The sequence below is a fragment of the Hyaena hyaena genome, unplaced genomic scaffold (assembly GCF_003009895.1).
Source record: "Hyaena hyaena isolate Hyena2069 unplaced genomic scaffold, ASM300989v1 scaffold_274, whole genome shotgun sequence".
In the NCBI taxonomy this organism is placed as follows: domain Eukaryota; kingdom Metazoa; phylum Chordata; class Mammalia; order Carnivora; family Hyaenidae; genus Hyaena; species Hyaena hyaena.
Genome location: NW_024080907.1, coordinates 2,005,722 through 2,022,011, shown reverse-complemented (window position 1 = coordinate 2,022,011; position 16,290 = coordinate 2,005,722). Strand labels below are relative to the sequence as shown.

The 16,290-nt window shown below is 49.3% G+C and overlaps 1 protein-coding gene across 1 annotated transcript; it reads left to right on the top strand.

The window, feature by feature from the left end:
* The first annotated feature begins 6,196 nt into the window (after positions 1-6,196).
* TMEM247 (transmembrane protein 247) lies at positions 6,197-11,127 on the top strand. The gene is made up of 3 exons (XM_039245916.1): positions 6,197-6,385; positions 7,071-7,409; positions 10,888-11,127. The coding sequence occupies exons 1-3, from the start codon at positions 6,269-6,271 to the stop codon at positions 11,125-11,127; spliced, it is 696 nt and encodes a 231-aa protein (XP_039101847.1). The 5' UTR covers positions 6,197-6,268.
* The last annotated feature ends 5,163 nt before the right edge of the window (positions 11,128-16,290 follow it).

Sequence of the window (16,290 nt, the reverse complement as noted above, 5' to 3'; positions counted from 1 at the left end):
TGCTCCCGGGCACATTCCGTGACACTAACCTCCGGAGAGTCTCAGGGGCACCTTAGGGGCAACTTCACAACAAGCTGGGGTTCTCTCCAGCGACATCCGGGTAAGTTCAACACCAAACGCTAGGCAGCTTCCTGGTGAGTTTTGTTGACTCTCCCACTGGGCAGTTTCCTGCTTGCCAGCCTTGACCTACCTGACCTTGGCTTTAGTGAACTTTTACACTGTTCAGTGGCACCAGCCAACCCTCTCCAGTGAGACCTGAATCTCAGCTTTAGAGAGGCACCTCTCCTCCATTTTATTCCTTCCTGTATGTTTACAGTTCTTTTTTTGTTTTGTTTTTGTTTAATATTTTTATTTATTTCTAGGAGAGAGAGAGAGAGAGAGAGAGACAGCATGAACAGGGGAGGGTCAGAGAGAGAGGGAGTCACAGACTCTGAAACAGGCTCCAGGCTCTGAGCTGGCAGTCAGCACAGAGCCCGACGTGGGGCTCGAACCCACGATCTGCGAGATCATGACCTAAGGGAAAGTCGGACACTCAACCGACTAAGCCCCCCAGGCGCCCCTGTTTACAGTTCTTTCTAGCCCTAAGTAGTCAATCTCCTGTCACTAGTCTGTCCTTGATAGTCTACCCTCCCTGTTGGAATTACCTTGTGGTTTCTGTCTCCTGATTAGGCCCTGACAGATAAAACACTCACACACATCCATACAGACTCTTTGGAGGGGCTCCTAGCCCCCCCTAAATAGATAGATTTCCCACCCACCCCCAAATCCTCTGAGCATCTTGAACACCTCCTCCTCTTGAAAATCCTCTGTATCAACCAGGGACCAACCAGAAACACAGGAACCATTCCAAATATTTCAAGCAGGAAGGAATTCAATACAGGCACTCTGGCACTTAACAGTCTCTACCTGTTCCTAACTGTCTCTGGGGGCAGGTGACTCGGCCTCTCTGAAACTCAGTCACCACTTCTATAAAGATAAAGACAATAATAGCACCTAACCCATCCAATACCGCTGAAAACTTTTATAAAATAGTCCATGGAAAACTCCCAGGGCCTGGTACACGGTTAGTGCCCAAGAACTATAAGCTATTATTCGTGTTACTATTATAATCCTCTAAGTGCTCCGGCACACCTGAGCTGAAGGGTCCCAAAGCCACAACACTGTGTCTGAGGCAGCCAAGAAGGGAACAAGGCATTCCAGCAGGAAGACTTCCATCCCCAGTTGAAATAGTGACTATCGCAGACTGGGGAGGGAGTCAGAGCATAAGAGGATGATGTGTAGGCCAGATATGCCCCTGGCTGTCCTCAACCAGCACAAGTGATATACCCTAAACTTCCCTCACCTACACTGAGCACAGCTCTCTCATCCAGATCCCTTTTAAGTTTTTAAATTGAAGATGTAATATATGCATATGATTTTTTTAAACGTCAGAGCACAAAATGCTATACAGTCAAGAATGTCTCCCTCCCACACCAAACTCCCAATCCCTCATCTCTCCCACCCCAGAGCCAATTTACTCTGTGTTTTTCCAGGCGTATTTTAGGCGTATACAAATATAGTACATTTTCGTATTTTCATACATACGAGAACACCATTTTTGGTTTCCCACTGAATATCTTGGAGAGTATTCCGTAATTGTACTGATGCATCCCCCTTATTCACTTTTTTCTTTCATCTTCTTTTTTAAACGTGCATAGTATTCTTGATATAGATACGGCACTAAGTATTTAACCAGAGCCCTTCTGGTGGAAATTTTATTTCCTATTTCCTATCATAAGCAATGTGGTCAAACATATCTACTGGACATACTGACTTCTATATTTCTATGAGACAGAAAAATCATCTCACATCTTAGAGTTGGAGGTCCAACTCTGAGGCCATCCTTAGGGTCTAACCTGACAATCCCGGGGAAGGAGATGGGAAAGCTACATTCTAGACCTGTCTCCACTAATCACTTCCTTCGCACTCAGGCACCAATTCCTTCATCTCCCTGTGTCACTCAGGTCCCTTGCTTGTCAGGCAGTAGGGGTACATGTGTTCAATTGCCTCACAAGGGCATGCTGAGAATCAAATGAGACTAGGTACACGAAAGCTGGTGAGCACTGTGCTGATATACAGTCTCTTGCCGGGTTATTGGCCAAACCTACGGTTGATATGTTGCTCTATGACCTGTGCCCATAAATCCTCAACATGCTGCCTGCTGCACCCAGTGTTCCTTCTAAAGGAAACGTACCCCTCCCCGCCCCCCCCCCCCCCCCCCCCACACACAGCTCCTTCTTATGGACAACCCTAGGCTTCTGTGCACTGTGTGTCCCTGCCTCCTCCAACCTTCCACTTCACCTCGGGACTGAACCCGGCTGAGGCACACTGACCATATGGGCTCCCCAGTGGCTAGAATGATAAGCGCTGCCCAAATAGAGACAACCCAAGTCATTCTGACTCTTGCCTTTGGAAAAGTCTACTTGGAAGTCATGAGTGACTAAGATAGGACAAACATAAGACAGAATACATAGCGAGAGGCCATACAGTCAGGGCCCTGAAGGGCTGTTTGAAGCCACAGTTCCCAAATACGCTGAAGCTCTGAAGTGGGAAAAAAGTGAAGGATGCTGGTAGAAAGTAAGAGGATACAGAGACGCAGAACCACCAGAAGCAGAGCATTTGAACAGTATCCAGCTCAGCTGCTGAATCCAGCACAGCAAGGCCCTGGTGAGGCCCGTCAGCCAAGTCCCTGGTGGGCTCCTGTGTGATCCTGTCTCCCTTGTTCCCTCGTGGGGCTTTACTGTACCCCGCCTTTCCCTGGGTGCAGTGGAGGAGGGAAGACCCTCTTCATGCTGTCGAAAGTGCCAAACCAGGTCAAGGCTGGTGAGACCCATCTCCCCAGCCTCCTGTAGAGTCCCCCAAAGGACAGGTATGTGAGGATCTTACCTTGGGGGCAGGGGAAATGAGAGTCATAGGCTCCATTTTGCTTTGGAATATACTGCTTTGCTTAGTGACCTCATGGAGGTCAGCCTCCTGAGAAAAGGTCAGAGTTGAAAGGGGCAGAGAGCAGAAATGGAGAGGAAATTAGATAATAATTAGCCGGTGAGGTTTTGCTCATGCAGATCCTTCCCTCTAGTCCAAATGCCACCCACCCTTCATGTCCCCTCTTCCACTAAACCCTGTCTAGCCGCTCTAAGCATATCAGCCTCGGTCTTCTTGATTAGCGTGACTACATTGCCTTATGGGCCCCAACTCTTCATCCTGCCCTGTAGCCATACCGTATGTCTTTTACCATGTCTTCTACTATATGTCTTCCCAGTTCTTCCCACTGAAAAGGCAGAGTACATTTCTCCCTCCTTTGACTTTGGGTTTGGCCGTATGGCCACCTTATATTATTGGCCAAAGCCAAGAGTATAAGATGGAGGTGATGGTGTGTCAGTTCCAAGGACCCTTGTGCTTCTTCCATTGCCATGAAAAGAGCATGTGCAGGCTAACCCCCAGTTCCCAAGAACAGGATGGGGGACCTGTGGAAGGAAGTTGCCTTGGGCAAGCCCCCTGGTTGAGCCCAGCCTAGATCAGCCAATTCTTAGATGCATGAGCCACATACATGTTCATTGTTTTATGCCACTAAGAATCTATGGTTGTTTGATAGATCGCCAGTACAACTACCCATAACACTTATTATGCTTTTTAGTACCTGGTGATTTTATTTTATTTTTAATTTTTTAATGTTTATTTCTTTTTGGGAGACAAAAAGAGATGGAGCATGAGTGGGGAAGGGGCAGAGAGAGAGAAGGAAATACAGAATCTGAAATGGCCTCCAGGCTCTGAGCTGTCAGCACAGAGCCCAACGCAGGGCTTGAACAACCTGTGAGATCATGACCTGAGCCGAAGTTGGATGCTTAACCGACTGAGCCACCCAGGTGCCCCATTGGTGATTTTTTTAAGTTTATTTATTTACTGAGAGAGAGAGAGAGAGAGAGCTCTAGGGAGGGGCAAAGAGAGTCAGAGAGAGAGAATCCCAAGCACTGCCGGCATGGCACCTGATGTGGGGCTCAAACTCATGAACCACAAGATCATGACCTGAGCTGAAATCTAAAGTCAGATGCTTAACTGATTGAACAACCCAGGCACCCCAGTACTTGGTGACTTTTAGTGATGGTTCATTATTTGGTCATACATAATTGTTTGGGTAGGTCTCTCTTAGTTAAGATCACCAGATTTAGCAAATAAAACTACAGGATCCGCAGTTAAATGTGAATTTCAGAAAAATAAGGAATCATTTTTTTTTTAATATAAGGGTGTCCCATGCAATTTTCAGAACATATTTATACTAAAAATTATTTATCTAAAAGTCAGATTTAACCAGGCATCCTCTATTTATCTAGCAATCCTACTTCTAGTGCTTAAGGCAGTATCTGCATCTTATAGAATAATTGTGACTTAGTTCCTCCCGGTCATCATCAAAGTGCTAGGAGAGAAGAGCCATGGTTTTCCAACTCTAAGATTTGCAAGATGGTAGATCTTAATCACTCTCTCCTCTCCAGTGACAAACCCACCATGATGATGGTGATGATGATCATTGCCCCTTAGCAAGATCATTGCCTTAGCCCCTGTATAGGCAGGTAGTGGGCAAATACACTCTCTTGTCTTCATGTCAGTGCTGCAGTGTAGGGAGGTGGCTAAATCTTACCCCCATTTTTAAATGAGTACACCGAGCACCAGACAGGTAAAATAACTTTCCCTTAGACAGCAGCTAGGGAGGGTAGTAAAGCTAAAACTCAAACACAATCCTTCCTCTTTCCATAGTGCATTTTGCCTCCAACTACCAAAAATGCATTTTGTCATTTTCACAAACCTGAAGACGGCAAAGTATATTCCCCAGCATCCCAGTTTCGCTGTGGTCCCCCTGACTCCAGTCTATGAATAACGAGAGTTGTACTAGTGTGCTAGGGCTCCCACACCGAAGTACAAAGCGGCACAGACTGGGCAGCCTGAACAACAGAAATGTATTTTCTCACACTTCTGGAGGCTGGAAGTTCAAGATCAAGGTGCCAGCAGGGCTGGTTCCTTCTGAAGGCTGTGAGGGAAGGGTCTGTTGCAGCCCTGTGGTGGCTAATTGTGTCTCCACCTGACTGGGCCATGGGATACCCAACTTCTCAGTGTGTATGTGAGGGTATTTCTGGAAGAAATGCACCCATTGTGGATGGCCACCATCTCATTCTTTGAGGGCCTGCATAGAAAAAAAAAGTGGGAGAAAACTAAGTTGGTCTCTCTGCCCAAATGCTTGAGTTGAGACATTGGTCTTCCCCTGGCCATGGACTGGGACTTATACCTGCAGAACTCCGGCCTACTAGGCCTTTGGACTGGGACTGGAATTCACACGGCCAGCTTTCCTGGGGCTCCCGCTGGCAGCCAGCAGGTCACACCACTTCCTCACGTGAGCCAATTCCTTATAATAAGGAATTGCCTACTAACAAGGCCTCTCTCCTTGGTTTGTAGATGGTCTTCTCCCTTATGTCCATACCTTCTTCCCTCTGCTCATGTCTGCGCCCAGATTTCCTCTTCTTATAAGGGCACCAGTCATACTGGATTAGAACCTACCCTAATGACCTCATTTGAATGTAATCACTTCTTTAAAGGCCCTGTCTCTAAATAGGGCCTAATTCTAAGGAACTGGGGGTTCGGGATTCAACATATGAACTTGGAGGGGAGACAAAATTCAGCCTATAACAGGGTTTGTGGAGCTACCTGTAATGCAACCCAATACAGTCTGTTTTTAAAAGAGGGACCCGGGGGGGGGGGGGTCGCCTGTGCGGCTCAGTCAGTGAAGTGTTTCCCTCTTGATTTTGGCTCAGGTCATAATCTCATGGTTTGTGAGATCGAGCCCTATGTTGGGCTCTGTGCTGGGCTGGGAGCCTGCTTAGGATTCTCTCTCTCCTAGGATTCTGCCCTCCCCCACCTCAGTAAATAAACATACACACATAAATATAAAGGAGGAACCCAAGGGAAGAGATTTCAAATGGTGGTACTCTGGATTTCAAGTGGGGGAATTCTAGCTTTGAAAGCAGTCCCTAGGGTGGCAAAAACTCATCCAGCAGTTCTTAATCCTGGACCTCAAAGGTGTGTCACACCCCTTGCCAAAGGGGCCCTAGCAACTAGTAGAATGTGGGTTATTATGAGAGCAGGGCATTGTGATGGTGGCCCGGCTGTGGAATCCAGTGAAACCAAATGTCAGCACCTCAAAAGATGTCCTTTGGCCCCAGTTGGCAGCATTGTGGTTTTCTGGATGGCAGCAGAGGACAGGGAATCAATGGAAGCCCGGGGAGCGGGAGAAAGCTGTCCAACCTTCCCCAAGGTGGTGCCTGGTGACCCCATGTCTGAAGGGAAGTCAAGGCCTTCTTTGGTAAGGGGGGGGGTACCTCATGTCACTGCCCCAGCCTGTCCCTACATGGGGAGGACAGTGTTGTGGGAACACGTGAATAGGAGCTGAGTACTAGAGGAGCCCAGAGAGCGGCTACCAAGACAGGTGATGTGCATCCCACCCCCACAACAGGCCCCCAGCTCTCACCAGGGACCAGGTAGCTCTTGATAAGACTGTGAAGTCACGCAAAGCTGGCTTTGGTCTCTCCCATCCAGCACCCCATTCAGGGTCCTTGCCTCTCTCTGTGAATGGGACCTGGCCACCCCCATAGCCTTTTCTGTTGGTCCCCTACGTTGAGGTTCCTCCCTCTGTAGCCCAGGGAGCACCCAGTGTGTAACTGGTCTCAAAGTTAGATAGACTGGGGGGTAGGAAAGTTTCACTCGTGGTGATTTGAAAGTTATCAGGAAGACTGGCTTCTACCTCAACGCCCCAAGCCTCCCCTTGCAACTCCCGGGTGCCATTCCTTCCCTCAGTGCACCCTGTCCTTCCCCGTAACTCTCGGGTCCTGATAGCTCTGGTTAGAACTCAGTCTAGATCCTTACAGGTCATAGCCCTCTTTCACACGCCCCGCCCACTGTGGCCCGGGGCTGCGGATGTGCGGTGGGGGCTGGGCGCTGCCCCAGGGCCACTCCTCACTGGCCCCGGAGTCACCCCTTCGCTGCTCCAGGAGGCCGAGTCCCCGAAGCCAGACTCTTCCTACGACTACCTGGAGGAGATGGAAGCTTGCGAGGACGGAGGCGGCTCGGGGCCGCCCAAGTCCCTGTCCTCGAAGGCCGCTCCCATCGCCAAGGGCCAGGCAGGGGACGGACCCGAGCTCGAGGAGCTGCCTCCGGCCCTGGCCGCCCCCGGGACGCCGGGACCCCAGTGCAAGGCCGAGATGGAGCTGGAGAAGGTGCGCATGGAGTTCGAGCTCACGCGGCTCAGGTACCTGCATGAGGAGAACGAGCGCCAGCGGCAGCACGAGGAGGTGATGGAGCAGTTGCAGCAGCAGGCCATGCCCCGCCTGGTAGGTGCCGGGAAAGTGGGGGCGCTGGCCAGCGGCCCGCAGGTCCCGCTGCGTGGCGAGGCCGCCTGACCTGCCTCACCCCTACACCCGGCCCGGGGCCAGAGATGGGCTGCTGGCTGCTTTAGAGCTGCCCTGCTAGGCTGAGATCCACTCTTTAAGGAGAGTTGACCCTGACCCTCGAGGGGCCCGGGAACCACCCGTCTACCCACCTGTCCCCAGCTTTCCTTCTCAGGGAAAAGCCTTTTACATCTTTGCACCACTCTCTAGTCCTCTCTGCCTTTCATGTAAGAGACCTGAGCCCTACTGCAGCCTGGTCAGTGCATTTTGATAAAATCATCACCTTCTTCCCCTCATCAGAGCTGCTCTGGTTCTGTTGGATTGCTCTGCCTTGTTGCCAATGAAAACTTTGACATCTTGTGGCAAGGAATGGGCTGCTCTCCCCTAATCTGTACTAAATGGAGATAAGAAAGACTATTCTTGATTAAATGGGATGCAAAGGGCTTAGCACTGTGTGATTGGGCCACCACAAGTCCTAAATTATGAAAGATGTCATTGTTTAAAGCACGTTGCCTGGGCTTTAAAATCAGACAGTCCTAGGTTAAAACTCTGGCTCTCTCGTGTATAAGCCGCGTGACGTTGGGCAAGTTACGAATCCTCCTTGAGCCTCACTTTGCTCATCTTTAAAGTACCTACCTCATAGGGTTGTAGCAAGGATTCGGTAATAGGCTGCGTGTGAGGCGTTTTGCAATGAGCCTGGCACATTAGGTAAGCTATTACCGTTTTTATGTACTCACGCAATTCACTCCTTGACCCAAATGCAACAACTTACATTCATCACTTTGCAATTTTATTGGGATGTAATGTATTAGCCATGCTTCCCAGCTCTGAGTCATCCTCAATTCTGAGAAACTTGCCTTCTGTCTTTATCCAAATCATCGCTGTAATTGTTTAGGAGGATATGACCTAAAGTAAATACCACTGAAAGATCTCCCTACAGGTTAGCAACGTTCCATTAATCAGCACCCTTAAGTTAACATTTCATCCAGCTCACATTTCTCTGCCTTGTCCAAAATAACTATCTTGAGACACGCCATCAAATGGTTTCCCAGAATGAAGACATTACACTACCTCTAGCATTTCCCTAATTGACGGGTCATTTTTTTCTTTTCTTAAGAAAAATGGGATTGGTTTTGCATGATTTGTTTTCAAGGAACACATGCTGGCTTTTAACAATCATTTTTTTTTTCTTGCTCACAAAATACCTGCTTAATTATACATCGAATGGTTTTGCTGAGCCGAGTCAAGCTGATGGAAGTAGGATCTCCAGAATCCCATCTTCTTTACGCCCGCTCGCCTCTAAGATTCTGGCACATTTCCTGAGAGTTTTGATTTCTCACAAATAAGTTCCATGTCCAAGCTTGGGGTTTTAGTCTCAGTATCCTGGGGTAAAATGTGTCCCAACCTGGAGTCTAAAACTACTTAAAGCCCCTGTGGTTAAGGTACTGTGCCTTTGCTCTATGCCTCCTTCTAGCCATCTTTGTTTTCCCTATTTTGGTTTGAAAAGCTTACTCTTGTTGGATGAGCTGGAATCCCTGGGTGTATGTATAGTCCTATCTGCTGTCTGTCTTCTGCTCAAAAGATAGACCATTGAAAGTGCTGTGAAGAGTCTGAAAGGTTTCACAAATGCATGTTTGGTTGTCAAAATCATAATTATCACCCATCAGCCTTTCAGACGGAAAGCACATGCTGGCTGCTTTTGGCCACTGGAAATCCACGGACCCAGAGCCGTAGCAGGTCTGCAGGTGCCTAGTAGGGTCGGTGCAGCCTCCCCTCCCGCCAGAACACTGGGCTTCTTCCTCTGGTCTTCAGCCTGCCTTGCTATTCGTTTCAGAAATGGCATCACCAGAGTCATTTCCTTTATCTGCCCTCACATTTTATGTGGTTGCTCCAACAATGGTGTGTCCCAAACCGCTGTCTTTGGTGATAGTTACAAAAGTATTTCATATGTTGTGCATTTACTGACAGGTGGAAAGCTGACTTGATTGTTTTTTTTTTTTTTGTGCCAAAATATTTTTAACTTTAATGAAGATTTTTGTTTTTGTTTTTGTTTTTTTTACAGATAGTTTATTGTCAAGTTGGTTTCCATATAACACCCGCTGCTCATCCCCACAAGTGCCCTCCTCCATGCCCGTCTCCCCCCTCCTCCCCCACACCCATCAGTCCTCAGTTTGTTCTCAGCATTCAAGAGTCTCTCATGGTTTGCCTCTCTCCCTCTCCCCCACCATTTCCCCCCTTCTTCTCCCCCATGGTCCTCAGTTAAGTTCCTCCTATACGTGCAAACATATGATATTTGTCCTTCTCTGCCTGACTTATTTCGCTCAGCATAACACCCTCAAGGTCCATCCATGTTGCTACACATGGCCAGATTTCATTCTTTCTCATTGCCATGGAGTATTCCATGGTATAGATAAACCACATCTTCTTGATCCATTCGTCCGTTGATGGACACTTAGGCTCTTTCCATGTTTTGAGCTGACTTGACTTTTAAGCCTCCTCCCCACTCTCTCTTCTGGATGAATGGGTACGTAGATCGATTTCATTGTATTGAAAAGTATCTCTGTATGTTTCTAGCTAGCTGAGGGTATCACAGCTCCTGCCATCTGCCTGCTTACAAAAAAACATGGCAAGATTTTAAAAGATATTTCAGAGAATAAACCATGGGTGATGCCTTCTTAGCTATAGATCAAAATAGTTATATCAGCTTTTTTGCTGTACTTCGATGTTGATGCTCTCTACTGTCAAAATGGAGGCTTGTTGGATCTCAATTCTATAGAGTCCAAAAATGAGCAGCAAGGACACAGGCAGAGTCAGCCAGACCTAACTCGAGCTGCTTTCCTCCAGCTCAATACCGTGAGGGTTTGGGGAGGTGTCTCCCCACAGGGAGACCCAAGCTTAGGCTGATAGGCCACAGATGGACCCCGTGAGACATATGCCAGGACAAGAGATCAGAAACAGTCACTTGCGCCCAAGGACGCCCTCTCATTGTGCCGCCGTCCAGAAAACAAGGCCGAGTGTCAGGGCGAACCGTCCAGAGAACATTCCCAAGAACCCAGCATCCAGATCTGGGGATCTCAGAGTCAGAGAGAGACTGCCGCCTGTGTGGCTCGGCCGCAGCACGGGACGCACAAAGAAGGGAAGGTGCCACCTGGCGCCTGGCTCAGGAAGGCTCAGGGCAGACTCGGGAAGTGAAAACCCCGAAGTTCCTGCACATGCCGGTGACCTCACCAGGAATGGCTCAGCTCTTGGCCCACTCTTCCTCTCGCGGTCTTGCAGGAGGGCGGGAGGCACCTTTCCTCGGGGGAGGAAGACAACCTGCCCCAGGTCCCACTCCGGAGGGGACAGGAGCAAGACGGACACAGAGACCTGCCTGGCGCCGGAGCCCGGTTCGGCCAGCCCCTCTCTCTTCTTTCCCCCACAGTTCTCGGGAGGCCTCCAGGACCTCCTGCTCCCCCAGAACCAGTTTGCCATGTTCCTGTACTGCTTCATCTTTATACACATAATCTATGTCACCAAGGAGATGGTCTTCTTCCTCTTCTCCAAGCACTACCTGTTCTGCATTGCGGCCATTTTGCTCTGTTTGATTAAAACTTTATGGTCCTATTTCCAGGTGCTTTTGCTCCCTCCGTCACTGGGAACCTCCATGCTGGACGGTAATTAGGACATGATCCAAGTTGGTCCGTGGCCTCCCCTCCTCCTCCTTCCCTCACAGGAGGCTCCCTCCAATCAGAACTGGCTGTTAGGAAAGGCTCTGCTATCAACCATTTACATGTTAGTGTGAAGAAATGTGTTCAGGCCTTGTTCTAAGCCTGAGTTCTCAGTCTGATTGAAGATACTTCATGTCCTAAGAGGAGGAGTTTAGAAGTTATCAAGCTAGGGAGGTATCTAGAGAGAGAAGGGGTTTAGAAAGCCTTTCCAGAATCACAGAAATCATACTATGACCAGGTTGGTTTGGGATCCACCACATCTACTCACTTGCATAGATCTTCTCCGAGGTGGGGGCTGCCGCAGCAGGCCCGGGATAAGGCCCCCAAAGATGCACATGTCCCAATCCCCAGAACCTGTGAATACTCACCTTACATAGCAAAAGAGACTCTGGGATGTGATTAAAAGGCCTTACCATGGGGAGATGAGCCTGGACTATTCCACGGGCCCAACGTAATCACAAGGGTTTTTTACAAGAGGGAGACAGGATGGTGAGCGTCAGAGAAGGAGATATGACCTCGGAGAAGGGGAGGTAGGAATGAGCCGAGGAACGCAGGCAGCCTTTTAGAAAAGGCACAGAAATGAATTTTCTCCGAGAGCCACCAGAAAGAACGTAGCTCTGCCAACCCATTTTAGACAGACCTGTAGACCACCAGCACTGTGAGGGAATAAATCTGAGTTGCTTTCAGCCACGAAGTGGGTAGTACTGCGTTACAGCAGCAGCAGGGAACTCATACGGGAGCCAAGACTCCTCAAGCTCTTTCCAGTTCTGCAAACATGTCAGGAGAGCAGCACAGGCCACGGGCTAGAGTCCGTTTAACACTGGGCATGAGGAGGACTGCTAGGGGCCTGCCCTCAGGCAACAGGCAGTCGGGAGAAAGCCTCTGAAGCCCCAGGGAGCCCAGGATGGGCCTATCCCTACCTTTGAGCAGTGCCTGCTCCCAGGGAACCGGGGAAGGGGGCTCAAACGCCTGACCCCGCCTGGAGCAAGTCTGCAGTGCTCCTGAGTGAAAAGTAAGAGGAGAAAAAAAACAAACAAAAAACAGGCCACACAGCTCAACCCTCAAATCCCAGACACACACGCACACACAGACACACACGCAGATGCACAGCAAATAAACAGAGACACACATAATCCCCCACCCCCAAATAAACAGGCGGCAGCAATGGAAAGGAGCGGACCTTGAACATTAGAGGGTCCAGAATAGGCACAAGATGGAGTTCCCAGTATGTATATAACAAAGAGTTTAACTCCCCCATCGCCAACACCCTACCCATCCTCTAACACACACCACACACACATACACACACCACACACCCACACCACATACCACACACACATACACACACCCCAAACACACCACTAGTAGCCATCAGCTGCTCCGGCCGCACCAGCCCCACGGGGGAGGACTGGGACCTGGCTAAGGCACAGGACGCCCTCGGGAAAATGCAGCAAACGGAACGAGGGTGGACAGAGTTCTGTTATCAGTCAAGTCTGTCATAACCCCTCCTCTTCTGGAGCACAGAGCTCGGCCCGAAGAAGGACGAAAGAGTAGGTTCTGTCTCATTGGGCTCCGTGATTGATACTCAGTGGAGACACAGGAAAAAAAGAGCAGTGCCCTGGGATTCGGTGTCAGTACACATTATCGTGCCATCTAAGTCTGTGGTGACTCCTCACCCCCCACCCAGGTCAGGGCACCCACTCCCATTCACAGCTGCATGTGCCGGTTATTTACCTGAAAGTCAGAAAAGTCTCGTTTCTCATCAAACCCTGAATGATAGGCTATGGGCCCTCTCTCAGTCATCTTATTTGATCTGGGCTTCTGGGTGGGGGGTGGGGGAGACTGAGGTAGGAGGAGAAGGAAGTCAGGATAGCAGAAAGTCTAAGACCCGGGTATTTGTTATAGCAGATGGAACTGGGAGTTTGTGAAATATACCAAGTGCTGCAAAGCCGTTTAGTTCATCGCCCTATTGCCAGGTAAACGGGACTTAAATACATCCATTTTCCTTACAGATCTTCAGAGGAAGACTTAATTATTTCCCTTGATCAGTTAAGTTAGCATCTCATAAGGTAGCATCCCATCTTTACCAAGGGGCATAATATCTTCCTTCTATTCCTCCTCCTATGGCTGAAGACTGAAGCCCATAGTGTCAGATATGCCCTCTGGGAAAATGAGAACAGCTCATGGTCACTCCTCAAACTTGGTAACGTTCCCCTGGTTCAAATTCAGAGCAGAACATCAGAAGGGAGAGAGATGAAGGTGAAGAGAGTCGCACAGGATAGGAAGAAGGCACAGCCGCGGCGTTACCAAGCAGACAAGTCAACATCCAAGCATATCTTGAACACCTCCAATGTGCCAGGCACTTGGCTAAATGTTTTATGGAGACGATCTTCACCAAAACCCTGGGAGGAACACATGCATACTATCTCCATTTCACAGATAAGGATACTGAGGCTCAGGGAGGCTAAATGACTTACCTCAAATCATCTTAGATCTCAAGTCTGACTCCCAAGCACATGGCCTTTCTACACAACCATGCTCCCATGACCCTGCCTTGAAGGATTTCACAGCCTTGCTGGCAAGATGAGGTTAACATACACGAAAATGTAAGGACACTGTCAGCACACAGACCTCAGTGATGAAGGACATCAAAGGAGAGCTCCCTGGAGCCCAGGATGACAGGAAGACTCCTCAAAAGAGCAGCCCACAAGAGCAGGGAAGCCTGGGACAGGCAGAAAGGAGGAGAGGGAAACCACAGAAACCTAGGTCAGGGCGGAAGTGTATACAGTGTGCAGAAGAAAGAGAAGGCTCATCCTGCTCCAATACATGGTGTGAGGGGTAAGAGGCCTGGAAAATTGATAGAAGACCAAATGTTATGGTCTTGAATGTTGGTCTAAGGAATATGAATTTAATCCCTTGGGAAACAGGGAATCCTTCAAGATTATAGAGTGAGATAGAAACCTCCCTCCCTCTGCCAAATAAAGGGGAAAAAATATTTCCTTTCCCCCTCAGGACCATGTTCTTGCCTTGACCACCTGGAGGACTGCATTCAGCTGTAAAAGAAACTCAGCCATAACAGCTTAACCAGATAGAGATTTATGTTTATCACATACTAAGAAGCCCCCAGTAAAACAGTGTGTGACTGGTGAAATTGCTCTAGGAAATTAGAGGGGACCCAGGCTAAACACTCCACCATCCTTAGCACTCAGCTTTTTTCCTTCCCACCCCATGGCCTTCAGCCCCATGATCATAAAATGGTTGCTGCCGCTCCAGGTATCACATCCACAACTCCAGGTCAGAGAAGAGAGGAAAGAAAAGGGGCAGCTTTTAAAAGCTTTCTAGAAAGACTCACCTAGAGACTTCTGCTTACATCTCATTGGTCAGACTGGGTCATGTGGGGGCTCCTAGCTGCAGGTTATCTGAGGCGGTAAGTTTCTTACCTGGGCACTATTGCAGCCTTGAACAAAATTAGGATTCTGACAATGTGGGGGGAGGGCGAGATATGGATATTGAATAAGCAAATAACTATGTCTACCATACCCTGCTTTCTAAGACCCAGCTTCCATCTCAGCCCTGCGCTGGTCTTTGGTGGGGTTGAGACATGGGTTAGGGACACAGTCCGGGCCTGGCCGACTGCAGCACTACTGCCCTAAGGCCTCATTCACATACCACAGCAGGAAGGTCACAGACCTTTTCTCTGGACACATGACTAGAGCAGTTCTGCCTGCCTTCATCCTCCTGACCTCTGCTTGAGGTCCCACGGCCATACACATTCAGGACAGCAGCCCTGGCGGGGCGGGGGGGGGGGGCTAGGAGGGTACACCCCTCTGTGCTGAGTGCCCTCAGCAAAGCTGCAAGAGACAAGTTTGCTCTTAGAGTCCCTGCCCCTCCTGAGTCCCAGATTCCACAGAACTGAGCCCAATGCCTCCACCCCCCATCTCTCTGGTCAGCCCCCTCGCACGGAGCCGCTAAAGACAGGGTGTAACAGATCCTACACCTTACAAAGGTCCGCTCAGCTTTAGTCCAAGCAATCAGCACTAATAGTAAACTTTCAGGCAGGCTTGGGGAGGGAAAGATGGAAGAATGGGAGTCGCCACCCCAAACCCAAGGACAAAACCCGAATCCTGGAGACTGCTGGCGTCTGCAGGAGGGAAGAGGAAACAGGCTTGGTCCCAAAGGCCACTTCCTGGCGCTTTCTCTAACCCCACTTGAGCAGGTGACTGCAGGCAAATTGGTTAAGATTTCTAGGCTTCTTTCGGATGACCTGTAAATTACCGAAACTCTTACTCAGTTTGGGAGAGAAAGGACCAAAGTCTAGGGTCTGACTTCAGAATTCTGGTTTAATTGATCTGATCTGGGTTCAGTCGCTTCAAAAGTGCCCCAGTTGATTGCAATGTGCAGCCGTATTGTAAAACCTAACTCCTGGCTCCTCGACCTGTGATCTGAAGACCGGCAGCGTCAGCATTGCCTGGGGCATCACAGAAATGCAGCATCCCAGCCCCCGCTGGCCAGACCCCACTGTGACAGCGCCATTTAACAATATCCCTAGGGATTCTCAGGAGAAGTATTAGTCTAGGTGACGTGATTCAATTCGGCCTGTCCTCTGTTACGAAGATACAGCTCTTGGCCTGGAAGATCTTCCAGAAGGGGCTGTGGAGGCAAGATAGGTAGGAGAAAGAAGACAACCAAGGATGTAGCCCCTAGAAGTGCTGGAGGGGGAGGGGCCCGGGCCCGCAACATCTGGCACAGCCCAGGGTGGCCTTGCATCTGCCCCTCCTCCCCCTGTGCCTTTTCATGAACCGTGGCTCTGGGCTTCCGAGGAAACAAATGATTTCCCCCAGCACTCAGGGATTTACGAGAAACTTCCGGAATCCCCCCAGGCCTGTCTCTGCCTCTGTCCCTTTTTTGATCTAGCTTCTGTGTGTGGAGCTTGGGAAAATCTTGCTAATACACATTCATTCATTATTTAAAGGTCGCCACTGTTCCTTCAGGAAGGTTAAGCATGATTAAAAGTTGGGATTTTTCCACAGGGCACAGCAGCAAAGCTAGGGCTCCCGCATTTTTTCCGCTGTTTTAGCCAAGCCTTGTTGCATAATTTAAAGTCTGTGACTTATTTA